The following is an 18,364-nucleotide window of genomic DNA, read 5'->3' on the forward strand; positions in this document are numbered from 1 at the left end:
TTGGACTCCGCCTAAACACTGGGACACAATGCAGATGCTTACTATCTCCTTGCCCCTTTGGATTTCCCATGGAAGGAAAGCTAAGCGTGTGGACTGTGAGGGCATGGCCAGCTGGACGGGTGAGGATTTGGTAGCGTGCTGTGAAAAGCACCTGCAAGCGGTGTTAGTGTAGTTTCTGTGCCACAGTTATCTGCTCGGATACTGTGTTTCTGATTATATTGTTATTGGGAAAAGCGATTAAAATTAAATTATCTTCTTTTGAAGGAGGAAATTACTTTTTTTTTTTTTTTTGTTCCCTGCAGCATAACTTTAGAAGCAATAGGGCAGCTAGTGCATGGGAAATTATATAGGAACATATCCAGAAAAGGAAAAAACAAGAGAAACATTTAAAGCAGGAATGTGTATAGGTGACTGCTCTCAGAGACAAGAGCCGTCATGTTGTTCTGTGGTCTGATATAAATAAATGCAATTACATATGACTGCGAAACAGCACAGCAGTAGGGGCAAGGAGGCACACAGCAGGGCCATTAAGGTACAGGAGTGAGCGTTTCCTGATTTGGCACAGACCTCGGGGCAAGCAGTGGCAGGGAACATAATTATGTGGTATCTCCTGTTAGATTTGTTGAGTGCACAGTTTTTACTGTGGCTGAGCTAGCTTGCCACTTGCATTTCTATAGATATAAATTTGAGAAAGCAAATATTAGCTAAGTTTAAGTATTTAAAAACCCAAGGTTTTAATTTTTTTTTATTTATATATATTTTTAAATCCCCAAAACTGATTGATACCAGTAGGGCTTAATGTTTGCTTTAAGTGAGATCTTGAATGGATATTCTTCACCAAGTCAAAGCTGTTACTTCACACATACTGATTCTATGTAGTTATCCCCCATCTCATACCTAGCTTTTCTATGTGTATGAATATAATTTATATCATATATATTACATTATATATATCATATGTAATTTCCTCCCCATCTTGGGTAAATGTTTGTTTTTCCTCAGAACATAACCCGCTACTCTGCATTCTTGACTTGCTACTCTCCCTTTTGTGTTAAAATACGTGTACGTGTAAGCTGCAATGGTCCTAAGAGCCTGTTGCTTCTTGTGCTTTTCTGGTGGCTGGGGTAAAGTAATTGAGAAGAGCAGTAAGGAAAAGCAAAGGTTTTTCCTCTTTGTAAGTTAATCTTTGAGTATCTTCCAAGAAGAAATAATTAATCATCCTTTTTTAGGTTTATGCACAGATGAGTAACCGCAGTACTAACCCAGGAGCACAGCCTGTTCACCCATCTTGTCACCTCTACCATCACATTCCCGAGCTTTTTACTTTCTCAGTTATTCTGGCTGTGGGGGCAGTAGCAGAAGGCATGTTAGTTTTCCCTAGGATAAGAAATTTCTTACTCTGCAGAATCTTTCTCAAGCCTATTAATTAAATTTGAGGGTGCATATGAAATAATAAGAGGGTTTAGACGTGTGATATTTGACAGTTACTATGGGATCCTCTTGATTGTATTTATTCAGGGTCATGTTTCATAGAAGTTGGGAGCTAGCTTTTAGGCTGAGCTTATAGTTCTTCATTCCTGTCTTTTTCATGCACATAGAGCAGATCAGGGATGTAGATGCTCAGTTTGAGCTTGTTGTTACTGAAAAATAGGAAACCCAAATTTGAAATGGAATGTACTTTTAGAGGTTATATCTGAAAGAAAACAGTATTTACTCCATAATGGTAATTTTCATAATATTTTAATAGTTGTGTTCAGATACAACTTGACCTTAAATATCACCCCAAATGCAAGCTGTTTTAACATATTTGTAATGCTAAGGTCTTCATTACTGTAATATTCTGTTTACGCAAGGATTATAATCCATGGATATAATGTGTTACAGCTGAATAAAGCTTTGATCCTGTAATCACTGCCTCTTGAATTTTAGTGTTATTGCATGTGTGAGCTGGATGTAAATTGGTGCCTGCTGTAGCCAAGTGTGTGGACAGTGAGTACACCAGTGATAAATACTTTGCTTAGGTAAGGTGTTTTATTTTCCTCAGTTTTCCTCTGACACTGATCTGAAATATTAATCTGCTGCGTGAAGAGTAGAATCTCAGAAGTTTGCTGCTGAAAAATCCAAATGTAACAAATCCCAGATCAATTAATTGCACTCTTCCTATTTTTTCACAATAGCTGTGTACTAAATTATTTCAGATACGTGATTACTAGCAAGATCTGGATAGACATACTTAAACCCTTGTGAAGGAAACAGGTGGAAAAAAAGCCCGGTTCTTTAGTGCATCCTCCTGCTGTGTGAAGCTCTTTGTCTTTGCCGTAAATAGGGTGATTTAATTTGGGCATTTGCTGCTCCTTTTAAACACAGCTGAAACAGCTCTTGAAAACGCCCTAAATTGTACCCGCTGTGTATGTAGTCTTCCAGTTGTATCTTTTTAATTTGAGTAACTTTGCATACGTTTTTAACGCATACAGATAGGAAGTCTGCTCGCTTCTTCCCATAAGTTTTATCACTAGTGATGATGATCTTAAAAATAAATGTGTGGTGTGCTTTCTCCTTACTCTCAGTCGTATCACCTACCAGAAAGCCCTAATAGGCAACAAAATAGTGTGAGACGGTATTTACATCACACTTTTGAAACAGATTCAAGCAGAGCCAGCTGCCGTAAGATTATTTTACAAATATATTGCAAATTAATAAAAGGAAAAATTTGCCGTCCCTTAAGTAAATTACAGTCTCCTTGACTAATTACATAGCTTGAAGCCGCGGTAAATTAGTACCTGCCTCACAGCGGTGTTGGGAAACGTAATTTTAGTTTCCAGACTTGCATTTCTTTACCCGTTTAGTTTGTATGCGTTCCCAATAGCTCCATTCACGGTGCTCTAACTGTTGCTCACTAAAAGCTTCCGGAGGGTAATTTGCTTAAGCGAACCGCATGTCCGCAGCTTTGTTAAGCGCCATCTAACCTGCGCGCTTCCCCGGCAGCTCCGGGCTCTGCCCGAGGGGTAGGGCGGCTCCAGGCGGAGGAAAGCCCCGGCCAAGCCGCTGGGAGAAAGGGAGAGAGGAGGAGGGGGGGAAAAAGAGCATTTCTCTGTCGTTTCTCAGCGCGAAGTGAGATAGCGGGGAAGGACCGGGTGGGAGGACGGGCGGGCGGCCGTTCTGGGGGCGGTGGGGCTGCTGAGAAAAGTGAAGGAGAAGCACCTCGTGTGTGTCCGCCGAGATTCCCAGGGAAGCTCTGGCAGCGGGGCTGATTCCTCGGAAACGTGTGTGATAATAACCGTAACGGTGGAAAACGTATCCGTAAATCCATAGGGGAATTGTTGGTATATGTGAACGAAACTGTCGCATCCCCCCGTCATCTGTGAACGGTGTTTAGAGTGAGCTTAAACAACTGCGGTCGCTTTACACTATTTTTCGGACGTTTCTTTTTATTAAGTTTCTGGGTACACTTGGCTTTTTCCTCTATAATCAGCTTTCTTTTGCTGGATTCATTCAGTGATGCGATAATCCAATGTTGGTAATATCTCAATTCATTAACATAATGAATCAGAAGGAAGAGGCTGATTATAAATCAGAAAGCTTCTATTTATGTGAAATATCTTGGCAACTGGCAGCGGCGAGGAAGACAGTAGAAGGAGTTATCAGACAGTTAGCGGGACTTTGGGAACGCGGCTGCAGGAGGTCTCAGGTGCTCTCTGTACTATCGAAACGCCTGCGCCCTTCAAAGGACAATCGTGCCCATTGCAGCGGCGCCGATTTGGGGAAATATTTGGCTCCCGTGGCCTCGGTCTTCCTAAGCGGTTCCGAACCCCCATCCCCGTTGCGTTTGGGCGAGGGTTTTGCCGCCGGCCGCCGTTGGCGGAGCAGCGGGGCGGGCCGGGACAGAGCCCCGCTATAACCACCGCTGTGGGCCAGTTTGTTTGTTTCGCCCGGTGGCTGAGGCGGCCCGAGGGGGCCGGGGGTGCTCCCAAAGGCTCGGCGAAGAGCCGGGAGAGGCGAAGCCGTGGTGCTGCCCTACGCCGCAGCGCTGCGGCTCCGGCGAGGTGTCTGGTCCCTGCCCCATCGGCTGGAAGTACTCTTGCCCCCGGCACCACATCGCTTTTAAAGTTAATCATCAGTCTACGTCTTCTGCAAACGCAGAGCACGGCAGAGATGAAAATATTTGTAGGAAAAGACAAGTTTTGTGTTGTTTCAGGTTTATAAACTCCGTGACACCACCTTTTTTTCTGAGCTCCGTGTTTGACAGCGTTTTGTCCCCATCCCCGCTGGGGACAAGTAGACTTTTTCGTGGCTTACCGGAATCGCTTTAAAGCAGATTTTAACGGATTTTAAGAGCACCGGTGACTTTTAGCACCCGCACTCAAAGGCAGTTCGTCCTCCCTCAGCCTAGGGGCAGGAGGGACCAGAGGGAAGCTGGAGTTCTCGGTGCCTCCCTGCAGTCCACCTGGCAAAGAAAGGTCGCCTGCTCCAAAACAGGCAGCACAGAAGTCCAAATGCTCCCCTTCCCCCCTTTCTTTTTGTTAATTAGGGGCACGTGTTGGGCTCACCTTTCCGTGATTCAATCAATTAAGCAATTGCAAGAGGTAAATGAGATAAATATGAATAATACGAGCCCGAGGCTTTGGCAGGATTAGCGGTGAGAGTGGGCCAGGAGTGGGGTTAAAAAGAGGGGAAGGGTCGCCTGGAGAGTTAGGGAGAACGGTAGAGGTGAGCTGGTAAGAGCTTTTTTTCACCCCCTTTATATGTCTACCGAAGACCCCCGTTGGGATGTCGGAGAATAGCGCTGTGCCTGCGGGAGGGCAGGACCTGCAACACCGGGGCTGCCCTGGAGAGTGGCAGGGCTGGTGGCAGTGAGAGGGCAAAGCTGGCCATGGTGTGAGACCCGCCCACAGGAGCCGTCGGGAGAGGAAGGACGCGGGGTGACCCTGTCCATGCCCGGGGGCGGGTGCCCTTCCCCCCCACCGCCGTGGCACGCCGCTCGCCCCCTCTGCCTGCCCAGCCCCTCGCTGTCCCGTCCGCATGCGGCTGCTCCTTGGGGTCAAACGCAGCCGGTAGCTGTCAGTGCTGGCCGAAGGACGATGCCCGGGCCAGGACCTGCCGTGCCGCCTTTCACTCGGCTGCGGGGGCAACTGCCTCCGGCCCCATCCTCTCTCCGCGGAGCTCGGGCACGGGTGGCAGTGCAGCCCCGGGCTCTCTGGGGGTGTCCAGGGTCGAAATCTGAAGGGGAAGAGGGGGCCTGAGGTGGGGAGGTGTTAGGGAGGGGCGAGAGCCTGAAGGACAGCAGTGCCCCGACCCTGGGAGGCCCCACGGAAGCCCTTCTGGGGGGGGGAGCCTCGTGTATGACACGCGGGGGCGGGCCGGCACGCTCGAGGCCTGGTGGGATCTCTATAAAATAATGCAAATAGTCTTGTAAAACCGCTTAAAGCGGGAGAAGGACAAGTCCTGTGGGCACCTGGGCATCCGCGGGGACCCGGCGGGTTGGGAAAGGCATGTGTCAATTTAGCCGTAGTGTTGACTTAAGCGAAAGTGCTAAGCCATTCCTAAACCTAAGTCAATACAGACTTAAGCCAAAATTGTTATTAACGACCTCTAATCTGATTTAAGAGCCTCCGAGCGAGCCGTGTCTACACGAGGGGAGAGGAGGCGCGTTGCCTTGCGCTGCGCTCCGCGGTGCCCGGTCCGCGGGGGGGCCGCAGCCCCGGGCAGCGGAGGGGGTCGGCACAGGTGGGTGAGTGCAACCCCGGGGAAGAGGAAAGCGGGTTTCGAGGAGGCGCTGTCTCCTGCGGAGAGCCGGGGGTGTGTGTGACTGGGGCTGGCCGGTGGTCTACCTCTATGGGATATAACCTCTTAAAACTACCTAGTTCGGCTGGCGTGGGGTCCGCTTTCCCCGGGGGGCGGGTATGGGGCGAGACCAGGCTGTGCAAACGCCTCCCGGCCGGGGGCGGCTGCAGCGGGGCTGTTGGGACCCATCGGCCGGGCCCGACACAGGGCTGGTGCCGAGGTCCGGCAGCTCCGCTCGCTCGGGAGAGGGACATGCCAGTGCATTTTTATTTTTTTTTCCCCTGTCCCAATGGGGCAGTTGAGCCCTCCACTCCACCCCCCAGTGGGGGCCTTTCTTTTCTTCCCCACCAGCTTTGAGCAGCCCTGTTTCAGATTGGCCTTTTTATGTTTGATATAAAGAATAGTTGTTGGCCAATTCCATCTTTTCATCGCTGCTCTCCAGGCCCGGGTCCAAGCGGCTTGTCAGATGCTCATTAACTCCCCCTTTGGCTCTTTCCAGTGTGTCTCCTAAGCTCATTGTGCCAAGAACTAGCGCTTCTTTCTCTTTACACGGCTCCCTTTCTCTGCTCCATCAGGGAGACAAATTACTTTCCAAAAGGGATCGCCAGGGATGGTTTAATGAGAATTTCTCTAGGGCTGGCCGTGGAAATCAATGTAGTTAACATTCGGTGCACTTAATTGGACTTTTCTCTTCTGCCTCCTTCAAAAAAACTCTGAAGCTATCCTGTTAATCTCTCATTTGTAATCAATTGTGTTGACTAAACAAAAGTCTAGGTCGTCCTTTCTTCCTGTCCCAGACAATCCTTTGTTGCCTCTAAATGCCTCATTCTTGAGTGCTCCTGGTCGTGTAGATGGGTCCGATTGTTGACAGTTCATTATTGCGCTTTTGTCCATTTAATCTCCCTCGCTGTGTTTTGCATGTGCATGCCTTAATGAGCTCCGTTGGCAATTAACATGTTTCTAGCAGCAAACTGGTTGCTCAGACGTTTGGAGAGCGGAGTGCAGGGAAAAGGGCAACGCAGCTGCCTTTGGGTTGTTCGCTTCCCGGTGTCCGGCGGGACGCACCTGGGTGCCGCCCGGTCCCGAGCCCGGGGAGGCGGCGGGCCGGGCCGGGCGGGCCGAGGGGGGAAGCCCGGTGGCGCTGGCACGTCGCTGTCTGTGCGGAGGCACCTCTAACCCCCCACCACCACCACCCGAGGCACCGGCACCGCTCAATCTGTTGTGTGCGCGGCTGCGGCGCCGAGAGAGGGTTGTGGTGGTTTTTTTTTTTTTTTGTGCGGGTTTTGTGTTATTATTGAGGCTTGCTGGCAAGAGTGCCGAAGTGTGAGCAGTCGTGGACAGCAGAAACATCTTGTGAGGGAGAAGATAATTGGAGTCTCTGGCGTGTGTGTGTCTGACAGAGCCGCCCCTCCCCCGCGATCTGCGGCTTGTGTGTGCCGGGATCCGGGTGAGATCCCGGGGGGGGAGGGAAGGGTGGGTTCGGGGCCGGCCGGTGGCCAGTGCGCTGCGGTGGCCCCTTCCCATTGCGCCCGAGGTCGGGGGGGAAGCCGGAGCGACACCCGGCCCGGGGAGGGCTGTCCGCCGCTCCCCAGGAGGGGCGAGGCCACCAAACCCGGCCGGCGCGGCCCTTCGGGGTGCCCTGAGGATGCTGCTCCCCCTCTCGCAGACGGCTCTGTAAACAACGTCGGTTTTTATAAAAAAAAAAAAAAAAAAAAAAAAAAAAAAAAGGAAAAGAACGCCCTTCCTTAATCCCCTTCCCGGGAGCAGGTTTCGCACTGCTGTCGCCTATCAGGAGGGCTGGGGACGCCGTCTGTGGGGCCCGCAGCCGCGCCGGGCTGCTGCTTTCGGCACCCGGCTGGCAGCCCGGACCGCTTCCCAGCGCCCGATTTACGGAGGCAGCGCCGCTTCCCCCGGACCCGGCAACGGGACCGTCTGCGCACCCCCCGCCGGATACGCCGCTCGCCTCCGCGCCCCGCTCCCCTCCTCCAGCACCTCGTCCTGCTGTGGCTTCCCCCCGCACAGTGTCTTCACGGAGAGGGGGGTCCCTTCCCGCGACCCCCCGGCCCGTGGGCTGTCCCGCCCCGTCTGTTACGGCGGCGGGAGAGCCAGGCTTGGCCGGCGGTTTGCCGCCGCGACCCGCCTGTAAGGGCTTGAACTACAGCCCCTTCGCTTGGGGGACAGTCCCCCCCTCGCCTGTATTTCCTAGAGCGGTGATTTATGGCGACGGGGGTTGCATTTTTTTTAATTATTTATTTCCTTTTAACCTGAAACTCTCCCAAAATCTTTTTAACAAATTCCGGCACGATCTTCCCCCACCGCCAGCATCGCTGGGCATCCTTTCCCGCTCTTCACCCGGCTCAAACCATCGAAACGCTACTTCTGGCACTTAAAAATGCAAAGCCCGAGAAACTCTGAAATCGCCCCCGTTCCTCCAGCGGGAGCACGGCGCCCGGCAGCCCCCCGGCCCCAGCCCGCTCCTCGGGGAGCGGCGGAGCATCGCAGCCGATTATAATGAATCCAGAAAGCCGGAGCGAGGGGTCGCCTCCCGTTCCTGCGCTCGGCGGCGAGCTGTGCTCGTCCTCGCCTCCCACCATTTAACCACTCAATTAAGCGGAGAAAGGTGAACTCCCCGTTACGCCGTCCCCAGGCATTTTGGTGTCTCGCTCGTTCCCCTCTTCATTGGCAAGCCCGGCCCGAGCAGCACGCACACGCACGGCCCGCTCCCTCTCCTTGCTCCGCTAGAATAATATTGTTCCTAACGACGTGGCCGGAATAGACACTTGCATATTAAAAGTGAGGGAGGGGGGGAGGCGAGAAGGGAATATTTAGTGTAATCCAAGTGCTTGATTATCCATATTCTGATCAAAAAGAGTTTCTGAGGCCTGCTGGGAGTGATTAGATTAATGTAATGCGGTTTGAAGGGTCTGTGTTTTCTCTCTTAATTTGGGTCATTACTCGGAAAGCAAGCGTGAGATCATTTCATCTGCATGCAGGGAAAGATAGTCATTCAGGGGCAGCTTAAATACGCCGTAATGAAGCGACCCGGGAGAGCAGTGCTGGGAAACTCCGTGCCGCCCTTCGCGCTGCCGGCCGGGGGTCCCGCACCGGCGCTGCCCCTTTCCCGGGGGGGCACAGCAGCCCTCTGAAGCCGCCCGGTTCCCTCCCACCCTCCTTTTGCTTCCTCCGGGGCACTCGGCAGACCCTGGAGCGGCAGGGCCCGGCTCCCCGCCGCCACCGGCCCGGCTCCCGGAGCTCCCGCAAGCCACGTTTACACGGGGAATCTATACGTCGCCGTTCAGCCCGGTCCTCACTCGGACCGGGGCCGAGGTGGGAAATGATACACCTGCGAAGGGCCGGTTTATTGTCCCATGATAGATAGATATAGATATATATATATTCCTCACTTATTCGAGCGTACATTTAAAATGGAGAGTTACAGAACACGTATAAAGAGCGCTGTCCTGGCGCCGGGCGGGGGGCGGCCAGCCCGGCCCCCTCCGGCCCGCTCCGGCGGCGCAAGGCGCCGTTAAATAAGATTCCTCTTATATACAACTGCGGCTCGGGATCGCTTGCTACCGGCGGCTGAGCTCGCTGGGGAAAAGACAGAGAAGCAAAGGCTGGTTTGGATAAATAGTGCTGTCCCGGTGGAGCAGGTCCGAGTGGCGGGGGGGACGGGGGGGGCTGCGCCGGGCCCTTAGCTCTGCCCACCGCGCCCAGGGTCCCGCGGCGGCGGCGGCGGCGCGCTGGAGACGCTGTCGTGCAACTTTCGGACGTGCTTCTTTAAATCAAAGTTTCTGCAAAATCCTTTCCCGCAAGTGACGCACGTAAAGGGCTTCTTGTCATTGTGGGTGTGCATGTGGAAAGTCAAGTTATAGATCTGGTGGAAGGCTTTGTTGCAAATGGTGCACTTGTACTGCTTCTCTCCGCTGTGGGTCAGCTTGTGGTTCTTGTAGTTGCCTGCCAGAGAGGAAAAAGGTGGAAAAGGGGGGGTTACCCGAGGGTTCAGGGCACACAGGTGAGGCAGGGCAGGACGGGGGGGGGGGGCATTAGGAAGTGTCTCCCTCCCGCACCCCGTCCGACTTGTCAAACTCGGTCCGTGTCACCGCGGAGCAGCGCACAACTGGCACAGCACAAATGAGAGGCAGGGTCAGCCCGCTGACCCGCGGCAAATGGAGGGCTCTGGATTAGGACCAGGGCCCGGCACCTCTCATTTAAAAAGCATTTAGGGAGAACCGTCAGCAGCAGTCCCCGGCCATGCGGCCCGCCTTAGAGGAAAAGTAATTGGGAGCAGCGCGGCGGCTCTGCCCGCGCCTCTCTCTTTTCCCCCAGCCGGGCAGGGCTCGCCGCGATTAATCCCCGCTAATGATGGGCGAGGGCCCCGCGGGGGCCCCCCGGCTCGGCTCGGTCCGGCTCACCTTTCTGGTGGAAGCCCTTGCCGCAGAACTCGCAGACGAAGGGCTTGTAGCCGGCGTGGATGCGGATGTGGGTGTTGAGCGTGGAGCTCCTGTTGAACGCCTTCCCGCACTGGTTGCACTTGTGGGGTTTCTCCTGCACCGGAGGGCGAGAGGGCCGGTCAAGGGGGGGAGACTGCGTGGAGAGCCGGGGGTGGAAGGGGGGGCCGCCGCCTCCCGCACCCCGGCTGCCCCCCCCACCTACCTGTGTGTGGATGATTTTGTGCCGGCACAGGGTGCTGGCCTGGCGGAAGCCCTTCCCGCAGACCTTGCACACGAACGGCCTGGCCCCCGTGTGCACCGGCATGTGGCGGGTGAGGTTGTAGTGCGCGTTGAACACCTGCGGGGAAGCGCCGGCAAGGCGAGGTCAGGCACGGCACGGCCCTCCGGCACCCTCCCTTCCCGCCCCCCCGCTCCCCCCTCCGGCGCCCACCTTACCTTGCCGCAGACCTCGCAGGTGAAGTTTTTCGGTTTGCCCTCCGCCGTCCCGCCGCCGCCGCCGCCGCCCCCCAGCTTGGCGTGGCCCTTGGGGGGACCGCCGCGCTCCGCCGCCGCCGCCTCCTTCATCACCTGGTCCAGGTGTCCCGGCAGCCGCTCCTTGTGGGCGAAGGGCGGCGGCGGCGGCAGCTTCTCGGCCGCCAACCCCGCCAGTTTGGCGTTCTCCAGCAGGAAAAGCTTCTGGTGGGCCGAGAGCCCCCCCGGCGGCGGGGCGCCCAGCAGGCCGGCGGGGAAGAGCTGTCCGTGCAGGATGTCGGCCGGGTGGTACGCGGCGTCCAGGTAGTTGAAGTAGTAGAGGGAACGGGGGGCTGCCGGCACGGCCCCCGCTTGATGGATGACCTGCGGCTTGATGAGCCGGCCGCTGGGCTGGCCCAGGGCGAGCTCTGCCTTGCAGCAGACGCCGCAGTTGGCTTTGCAGAGCCCCGCGCTGCCCCGCAGGCTGCTCTTCCACAGCTCCGAGTAGTTGAGGAGAGTCTTGGAGGGCACCTCGTAGCCCAGCGGCGGGATGGGAATCACGCAGGGCAGAGGCGAGCACAGGCTCAACGGCTTCTTGCCCGGCTCCGGCTCCGGCCCCGGCCCGCCGTGCCTCTGCTCGAAGGCTGGCTTGGGCTCCGACGTCTTGGCCATGATCCGCTCGATGGAGAAGGCCAGGGTCTTGGAGGGGTTAGCGGCGGCGGCCCTGCCGTCGTGCCGGGGGCAGGAGGAAGGCATGACCGTCTCCAGCGACCCCGAGCTCGCCATGTCGCTCCGCCGTGCGGGAACTTGGTGTGAGCAGCGATTCGCTCCCGCTCTCGGCTCTGCATTCCAGAAAAGCCAGGAGACAAATCAATTTAATAAGCACCTTGTTCTCCCCCCACAGTCCCCCCCCCCCCACCGGCACCCCCTCCCTATTTACATTCAAATGAACATATCCAAGAACAATGGCACGTAGGGTACCAGATTACTGCTCATTAAGCGGAACACGCTAAAGTAACATACAAGCTAGACCTTGTTAGTATTTAAAAAAAAAAAAAAAGAAAAAGAAAAACCTCCCCCAGCCCAATGCCACCCAGCCCAGCCCCACCGATGGCCGCGGTCCGGAAAATGCGGGGGCAGGGGCGGGGGGGGGGGGCACGGCGAGGGGCGGCGGGACTCGCCTTGGGACCACTTACCTTTGCCCAGCGCCGGCGAGACGCATCCAAGCAGCGCGGTGTGGTCACAGTCACATTTTGATAGCAAACATCTTCCTGAGCGTCAGATCACGGTCTCGTACATTTAAAGCTGACATCACATGAAGTCACTTCGAGCAGAATGACATGGGGATGCCACCATGGATCTTCCCCGAGCCGAGGCGCCGGGCTGGAGCGCGGTGGGTTGGGGCAGAGAGAGGAAGAGGAGCCCCCCCTCTCCACGCACAATTTCCTTCCAGTTTAAGACGCACAAATCGCTCGTGTGCGAGCTGGGTTTTTTCCTCTCTCTCTCCCTTCTTAAAAAGCAACTTGCAAAGCAGAGGAATCGTTTTGCATGTGGCAAATTAGAAGGCAAGTGCGATTCACAAGTTGGGTGGAAAAGAGTGCTCCAGTTCTTGCTGGGGTTAGAAGAGCCACTCCGAGTGAGCGTGAGGATTTTTTTTTTCCTTCTTCTTTTTTTTTTTTTTTTTTTTTTTTAGGAAGAGGGAGAATGAATTTTTTTTTTCCAAAAGCAACTACCACGCAACCATGCTCGAGTTATTTTGGCAACCCATCTGCAATCAGCTCCGTTGCAACCGAGCTGGAAGATAATTAATAAATTGTCACTTATCTGCGAGCCTCCCCAGCATGTATAAATTAATAGCCAACCCATTAATTAGGACAGTGTATTAATGTTAATTAAACTAAGTTTAATTCCACCCCCCTCCCCTCTCAGGGTAGCTGGTGATTAGCCTTAAATAAACGCGGAGGGAGTCGAGTCCAGGGCTGGGTTTTCGCTGTTTAAAGAAAAAAAAAAAAAATAATAATAAAAAAAAGGAACCGTGCGCTGCGAACGGGAGTTTTGCAAATTGTAACCCCCGAAAGGCGCCCGCTTCCTTGGGGGGCAGCCGGGCGGCTCTCCCTTTCCCTTCTAGCCCTGATGGTACACCCCCACACACACTCTTTCTCCTCCTCTCCCCCCAAAAATAGGCGACGCTACATTATAGCGCCTGGACGCCGGGGGTTCTTCCCTTCCTCTCTCTAATTAAAACGAGTGGATGCGGGAGGGGAGGATTTGCAGAAACCTCAGATGCGAGGACGCGGTAATTGAGAGTCCCGTGCCCACCTGTTTTGGGGGGGCCCGGCTGCAGCGGCAGCACCTCCCCTGGCCCTGATTAGCCGCCCCGTCCCTCGCCGGGGCTATTCAGCCGAACCAATTTTCCCCCAGCGATTCAGGGCGCTCAATTCTCTTTCACTTGTAGCCACTATAGCGCTGCGTGGAACCTGGTTTTGTGTGTTTCTAAAATAAAGGGGAGGATTATCCGGGGGAGGGGGGGACGGGGGGGAGAGAAGGTTTTAGATTGAGCCTGACCAGAGGTAAAGCAAGCAATGAAAAGGCCCCTATATATTTTTTTTTTTGTCCGCCTCCCTAGCACGCCTAAGAAAGTTTGGAGGAATTCGGGGGGTTTTGTGCGGCGCTGACAAAGCCGCGCCTCCTCTCCCCGCCGGGGCAGCTCGCTGGCGGCTGTTTGCAGACAGGCTTTTTCACCTGCGAACCACAACACGCTCCAGAAACAAACTTTGAAAGCGGCGACCGCCGCGGGGGCTGCCGGCGAGCGGAGGGGAGCGCCCTGCCCCGGGGCTGCGCTCGGGGTTGGGGGTGGACACCCCGCCTCGGGGGACGAGGATGGGGACGGGGGGTGTCTCCGCCTGGAGCATCAGGTGTTGGCGTCCCCCCAGCCCCTCCCGCTCCATCCTCCCCGCCTGGGTGCGATGGGTCAGCGCGCAAAAGAGGGAGGAAAAGGTCCCGCTTTTTGGGGGGAGAGGGTGGGACGGGACCGTGGAAACCCACATGCACCGGCATAATCCGTCTGCAGTGGTTTGGGCTGCGGGAGAGCCCGGCTGAGCCCCGGGGAGCCGCGCCGAGCCGAGCCGAGCCGAGCCGCCCGCCCAGCCCGCGCCTCCGCCGGGCAGCGAGCAGCGGGCAGGCGGCGGCTGGGCTCCGCTCGCTCCCGGGGCTCGCCGGCTTTAGCAAAGTATTTAATTAGCCTCCACAAACTTCTTTTCCTCGCCTGCAGATTATACTGAGTGGAGGGTTGGGAACTATTTTACACCTTGCCACTCACATGTTAATTAATCTCTATCTAACCCTAATTGCAGTTTATTCAAGCACCGCTCAACAGCTCACCCACACAATAAACACTGGGGCTGCTTTTATCCATATTACTCCCCGCTCACACGTTGAGTAATTAACTCCAGTACCAACTAATAGTGCAAACAAATATTTTCTGTAAACGAGATGATTTCGGGCAGGATAAAAGAGGGCTGCGGAGCCGGGGCCGGGAGCTCGCTGCCAGCTTCCCCGCGCCGCCCTCGTCCTTGCCGGGGTGTTTTCTGGGCCGGGTCCTCTCCCTCCTTCCCTCCCTGGCCGAGGGGACGGCTGCCGGCTCGCCGCTCCGCACCCACCGGCCCTGCTCGGGGCACTGGGTCCCGCAGGCCTCGGGGCTCCCGGGGGCGAGGAGCGGCGGCGGGGACCCCGTGCAGCATCCCCGGGGCCGCCGCCTCCTTCCCGCGGCCCGGAGAAGCCCCCGCGGAGCCCGAGGCCGGGTACCGGCTCCCGGCCTTGGCTGTACCGTGCCGCTGCCTCCCCGGCCGGCGAGGAACGGGGCTACTGCTCGCCTTGTGCATCAGTGCTTTGGGATCCCAGCTAAGACCCGGGCATCGGAGCTCAGTATTTTAATTGAAATCGCAGGTTTAGGCACAGCTGGAGGCTGTCTCTATCGATTCGACTTCTGCTGTTCCGGCAAGCATATTACAAATGACTGACTTTAAGACAGCTGCCCCCGCCACGCCGCCCTGCCCACCGCCGCGCCTTCGCCCCCTCTCCGCGCCGGGAGCCCTGAACGGGGCCGGCGGGTTTGGGGAGGTGGTCGAGGTGGCCCGAAACGGCTTTGAGTGGCGGCAGGAACGGCTGCACGTCGGACGGGCTGCGAGGTCCCGGCTCGGCGCCGGCCGCTTTCTGCCTCTCCCGTGGAGGCTGTTCTCCCGTGGGGTTTTAATCCTTCACCACCGCCCCCCATCCCACCCCCGGCGTTTAGAGGGGAGAAATGGTTTGCGGATTTTTCCCCGGAAGGGGCACGCCGCAAAGCCTCTCGCAACGCAGGCAGGATCGTTCTTACGGGTGTTTTTTGCACGGCTGCTCTCCCCCCACTCCCCCCAGAAAAACGACTGCGGTGTGTCGTCGTCGTCCCCCCCCCCCCCGTGAACACGCCGGGCTCCCCACGGGGCTCATCGAACGCCTCTTTTCATCAGTTGGTCCCGTACGTGCCCTGCCTGCAGCCCCGGCCGCGAACGCTCCCCGCTGACATCGAAAACGCGCGGGGGTTTCCCTTTCGCCCTCCGACAACCGGACCCCCTCGGTGAGGATCTCCCGGGGATGCGTCCGGTGGGCCCCGGCCGGGCGGGCGAGCAGCGCAGGGTCCCGCAGGCCCGGCCCGGCTCCCCGCACCCCTCGGGCCGCCCGCGCCTGGAGAGTCGGCGCTGAGCATTTATGGTCCACTGGGAGATAACTTAGGATCCTCCTAGTTATTTAACTTGGCAGCTGCTTAAACTCCACAGTGGAAGCTGCCGAAAGTTATTAGCATTATGCTTCGATCTCTCTGAAATGGTGGCTTTGATTTCTATGCTGCTTTGCTTTTTTAGATGTATTTTTTCAATACTTTTTTTTTTTTTTTTTTAAGGTGATGGACGACTGTGCAAGCCACCAGTGCAGGCAATTAGGATGGAACTGCCTTTTGTGAGCAGCTTCTGCTGTGGCTTTGTGGCTGGTGCAAGGTGCGGCAGAGGGGCGCAGGGTCGGGCTGGGAGGAGAGCTGGGCTGCGGCGCTGCCTGGGCCCTGGCCCCACTATGCGGGGTTTGGGTCTGCCTGGGTGAAAGGTGGCGATTACACCCTCAGAGCGCTGCCCGGGGATGGCCCCAAGGTGTTTGGCCAGATTGGTTTGCAGCGGTCAGACACAGACACTTTTTGGACAAATTAGCAAGCGATGAATGGGGAAATCAGGATAGCAAAGTTTGGGGCTGGGGTGAAGAGGGGGTTGTTGCCTATTTGACTGCTTCCTGTTAACCCTTTGAAACTACAGTACCTCAGGTAATGGGAGCAGCACCAATGCCTCAGCCCCCGCGGGCCGTCTCTCTCATCCTGCAGGGCCCTTAGGGTCGGTGGGGTGACCCCGCTGCCGTGTCACCCAATGGAGACTGCCACGACTGTGCATGGGATAGGGGCAGCACATGGCTGCCATGCACTGCACCTTGGCTGCAGCAGAGGTGGTGAGTCCCTCCAGACTATTTTTTTCAGCTCGTTCACTGAGTTATGCACACGTTACTCGTATACATAGGCAGATAATTTTAATTTATTTTATTTAGATTTTTTTTTTTTTTTGGCATAGTGAAACACTGCTGGAGAGCTAGGTTTTGTAGCACTGCATGGCTCCCAGAGCAAATGTAGTTAGTGGAATTTTGGAAGTGCACTGGCCCAATGTCCTTACATGGCTGTACTGGTTGACTTTGTCAGTGATGGCAGGAGTAACATTGGCATTTTTAACCTGAGTCTAATTTTAAGAGCTGGTGTCTGACGTGCTCCTAAAGCTGTTTGAAATCTAGCCCCGCTGCAGAGCAACCGGCAGGGCACTGTGGCAGGAGCTGCACGGAGTGCCTCGATGGCAATCAAACTGGCTTATGTAATTCTAAAAATGGCAACTCTTCACTTGCCACATCTTTCTGTCTATGCGGAGAGTCCTGCAGAGCTGCCAAACAGAAGCAATTGAATGAACTCTTTTCTCGGCTCATTCCTCCTTCCGCAGCTCGGAGAAAGTGAGCCAGAGCCTATTCTAGTTTGCCTGTCAACAGGAATGGTAACTAACGGCTCGATCCCAGCCAGGCTTTATGCCCCAAAAACACTGCCTGCGAGGAGTGGAGAGAGACATCATGGGTGAAGTCTAGTTCCTGGTGCGAGTCTGGTCTGGCCCAGGAGGCAAATCAAGGAGTTGGCGGAGTCCACATCGTGTCCGAAGTCAGTAAGGCCAGTAAGGCAAGCAAGAAATTGTTGAAGGGGTGAGCTGCTGTTCTCCGTCCTTATTGTCGGAAATAGTCATTCTTCACGTTGCAGTAATGGAGCAATGCTGCATATCATTTCTGAATGCTGAAACTGAAAGATGTCCCTTCCTAATGTTTTGAAATGTTGTACTTTTTTGTTTTGGAAGAGTGGGAGCTTTGAATTTTTTCTGGTTTTGTGGGTTTTTTTTCCCCTTATTTTCTATTTAGGAGAAAAGGTGGGAGGAAGTAGAGAAGGAGAATATAATGGGGGGATGGCCTTGTTCTCACTTTCCTACTGAAAACGTTTCAGGAAAAGGAGCAAAAAGCAGTGAAAATGGGTAGAAGCCCACTTCAGTTTTGTGTTTATATTCCTTCCCTTTTTTGCTTGAAAGAAGGATGGCCAAAAAAAATAAGTGGGACAAACCCCACGTGTTTTGAATTATTCTCCCTTTAATGAGACAGAAAAACATCTACTTTTCAAAATTACTTGCTTTTTCAATGAAAAAAATCAAATAGAGTGAGAATCTTCCCAAAGCCTATCTTTCCACCATCTTTTTGCAGCTCACTCTCCACTCGGTGTTCACCGGTCTTTCTGGCTATGCCACATGTTCCATTGTTCAAGATTTGTATGTGCCCTTGTTTGAACGGTTGTTGCAGCTGTCCCCATCTGCTGCAGAGCAGGACTTTGTGGGCTGCAAGGTACCAAGGGGACAGTGGACGGCAGCAAGGTACCTCCTTCCTCTGGACCACGCGGGACCAGCTGGGCTGCAGCATCCTTGTCCCTGGTCGTGGTGGCTAAGTTGGAGAGAGCCTGGCAGGACTTCCAGGTTGACTCATGAAACTGTTGCTTTGCCACTTGGGCACAAGAAAAGTGCCGGTTTCACTTCAGAAGATATGATCTATAAGAATCACTAAAAATTCCCCCAACAATCAGAGCCCAAACTAAAAATCCAGACCTCGTTATTGCAGGAAAAATCTTCAATGCATGACCCAAGTATTCCCTGAATGTTCAAGAACACCCACAAATTCTGTAAAAATAGCTGATAATTTATTTATTTGATTTAATTATGAGCCTAGCTTGTGATTTTGGGGTGGGGCCAGGGCTGGAGTTGGTGATGCTGAAAAACCAATTTAGAGAAAGCCCAGGCGAGTCATCAGCTCTGGGGAGCAGGGGAGCTACTTAGGCTCTTCCTTACGAAATGCGGAGCGTTGCAGAACCCACCAAGGGCTCTGAGACTTCTCGGGTGAGGAGGCCCCTACCAGGGGGTTTCTCCCTGAGGGAGCTATAGGCCTTTGGCTCTGCAGTCCATGGATGAGGCTGGTGTCCCATGGCCATGGCCAGTGTGTGTTGGAGGGACTGGCTAGCCTCTTCCTGCTTACACACCTGGGTTGAC

General features: G+C 54.9%; 1 protein-coding gene across 1 annotated transcript; it reads right to left on the reverse strand.

Moving 5' to 3' along the window:
• Positions 1-9,475: 9,475 nt before the first annotated feature.
• Positions 9,476-11,471, reverse strand: FEZF2 (FEZ family zinc finger 2; the record flags this gene model as incomplete). The annotated part of the gene is made up of 4 exons (XM_082487595.1): positions 9,476-9,738; positions 10,197-10,329; positions 10,438-10,572; positions 10,671-11,471. The coding sequence occupies 4 exons, from the start codon at positions 11,469-11,471 to the stop codon at positions 9,476-9,478; spliced, it is 1,332 nt and encodes a 443-aa protein (XP_082343721.1).
• Between the last annotated feature and the right edge of the window lie 6,893 nt (positions 11,472-18,364).

The sequence above is a fragment of the Vanellus vanellus genome, assembly GCF_965231255.1.
Source record: "Vanellus vanellus genome assembly, chromosome: 9".
NCBI classification, from domain to species: Eukaryota; Metazoa; Chordata; class Aves; order Charadriiformes; family Charadriidae; genus Vanellus; species Vanellus vanellus.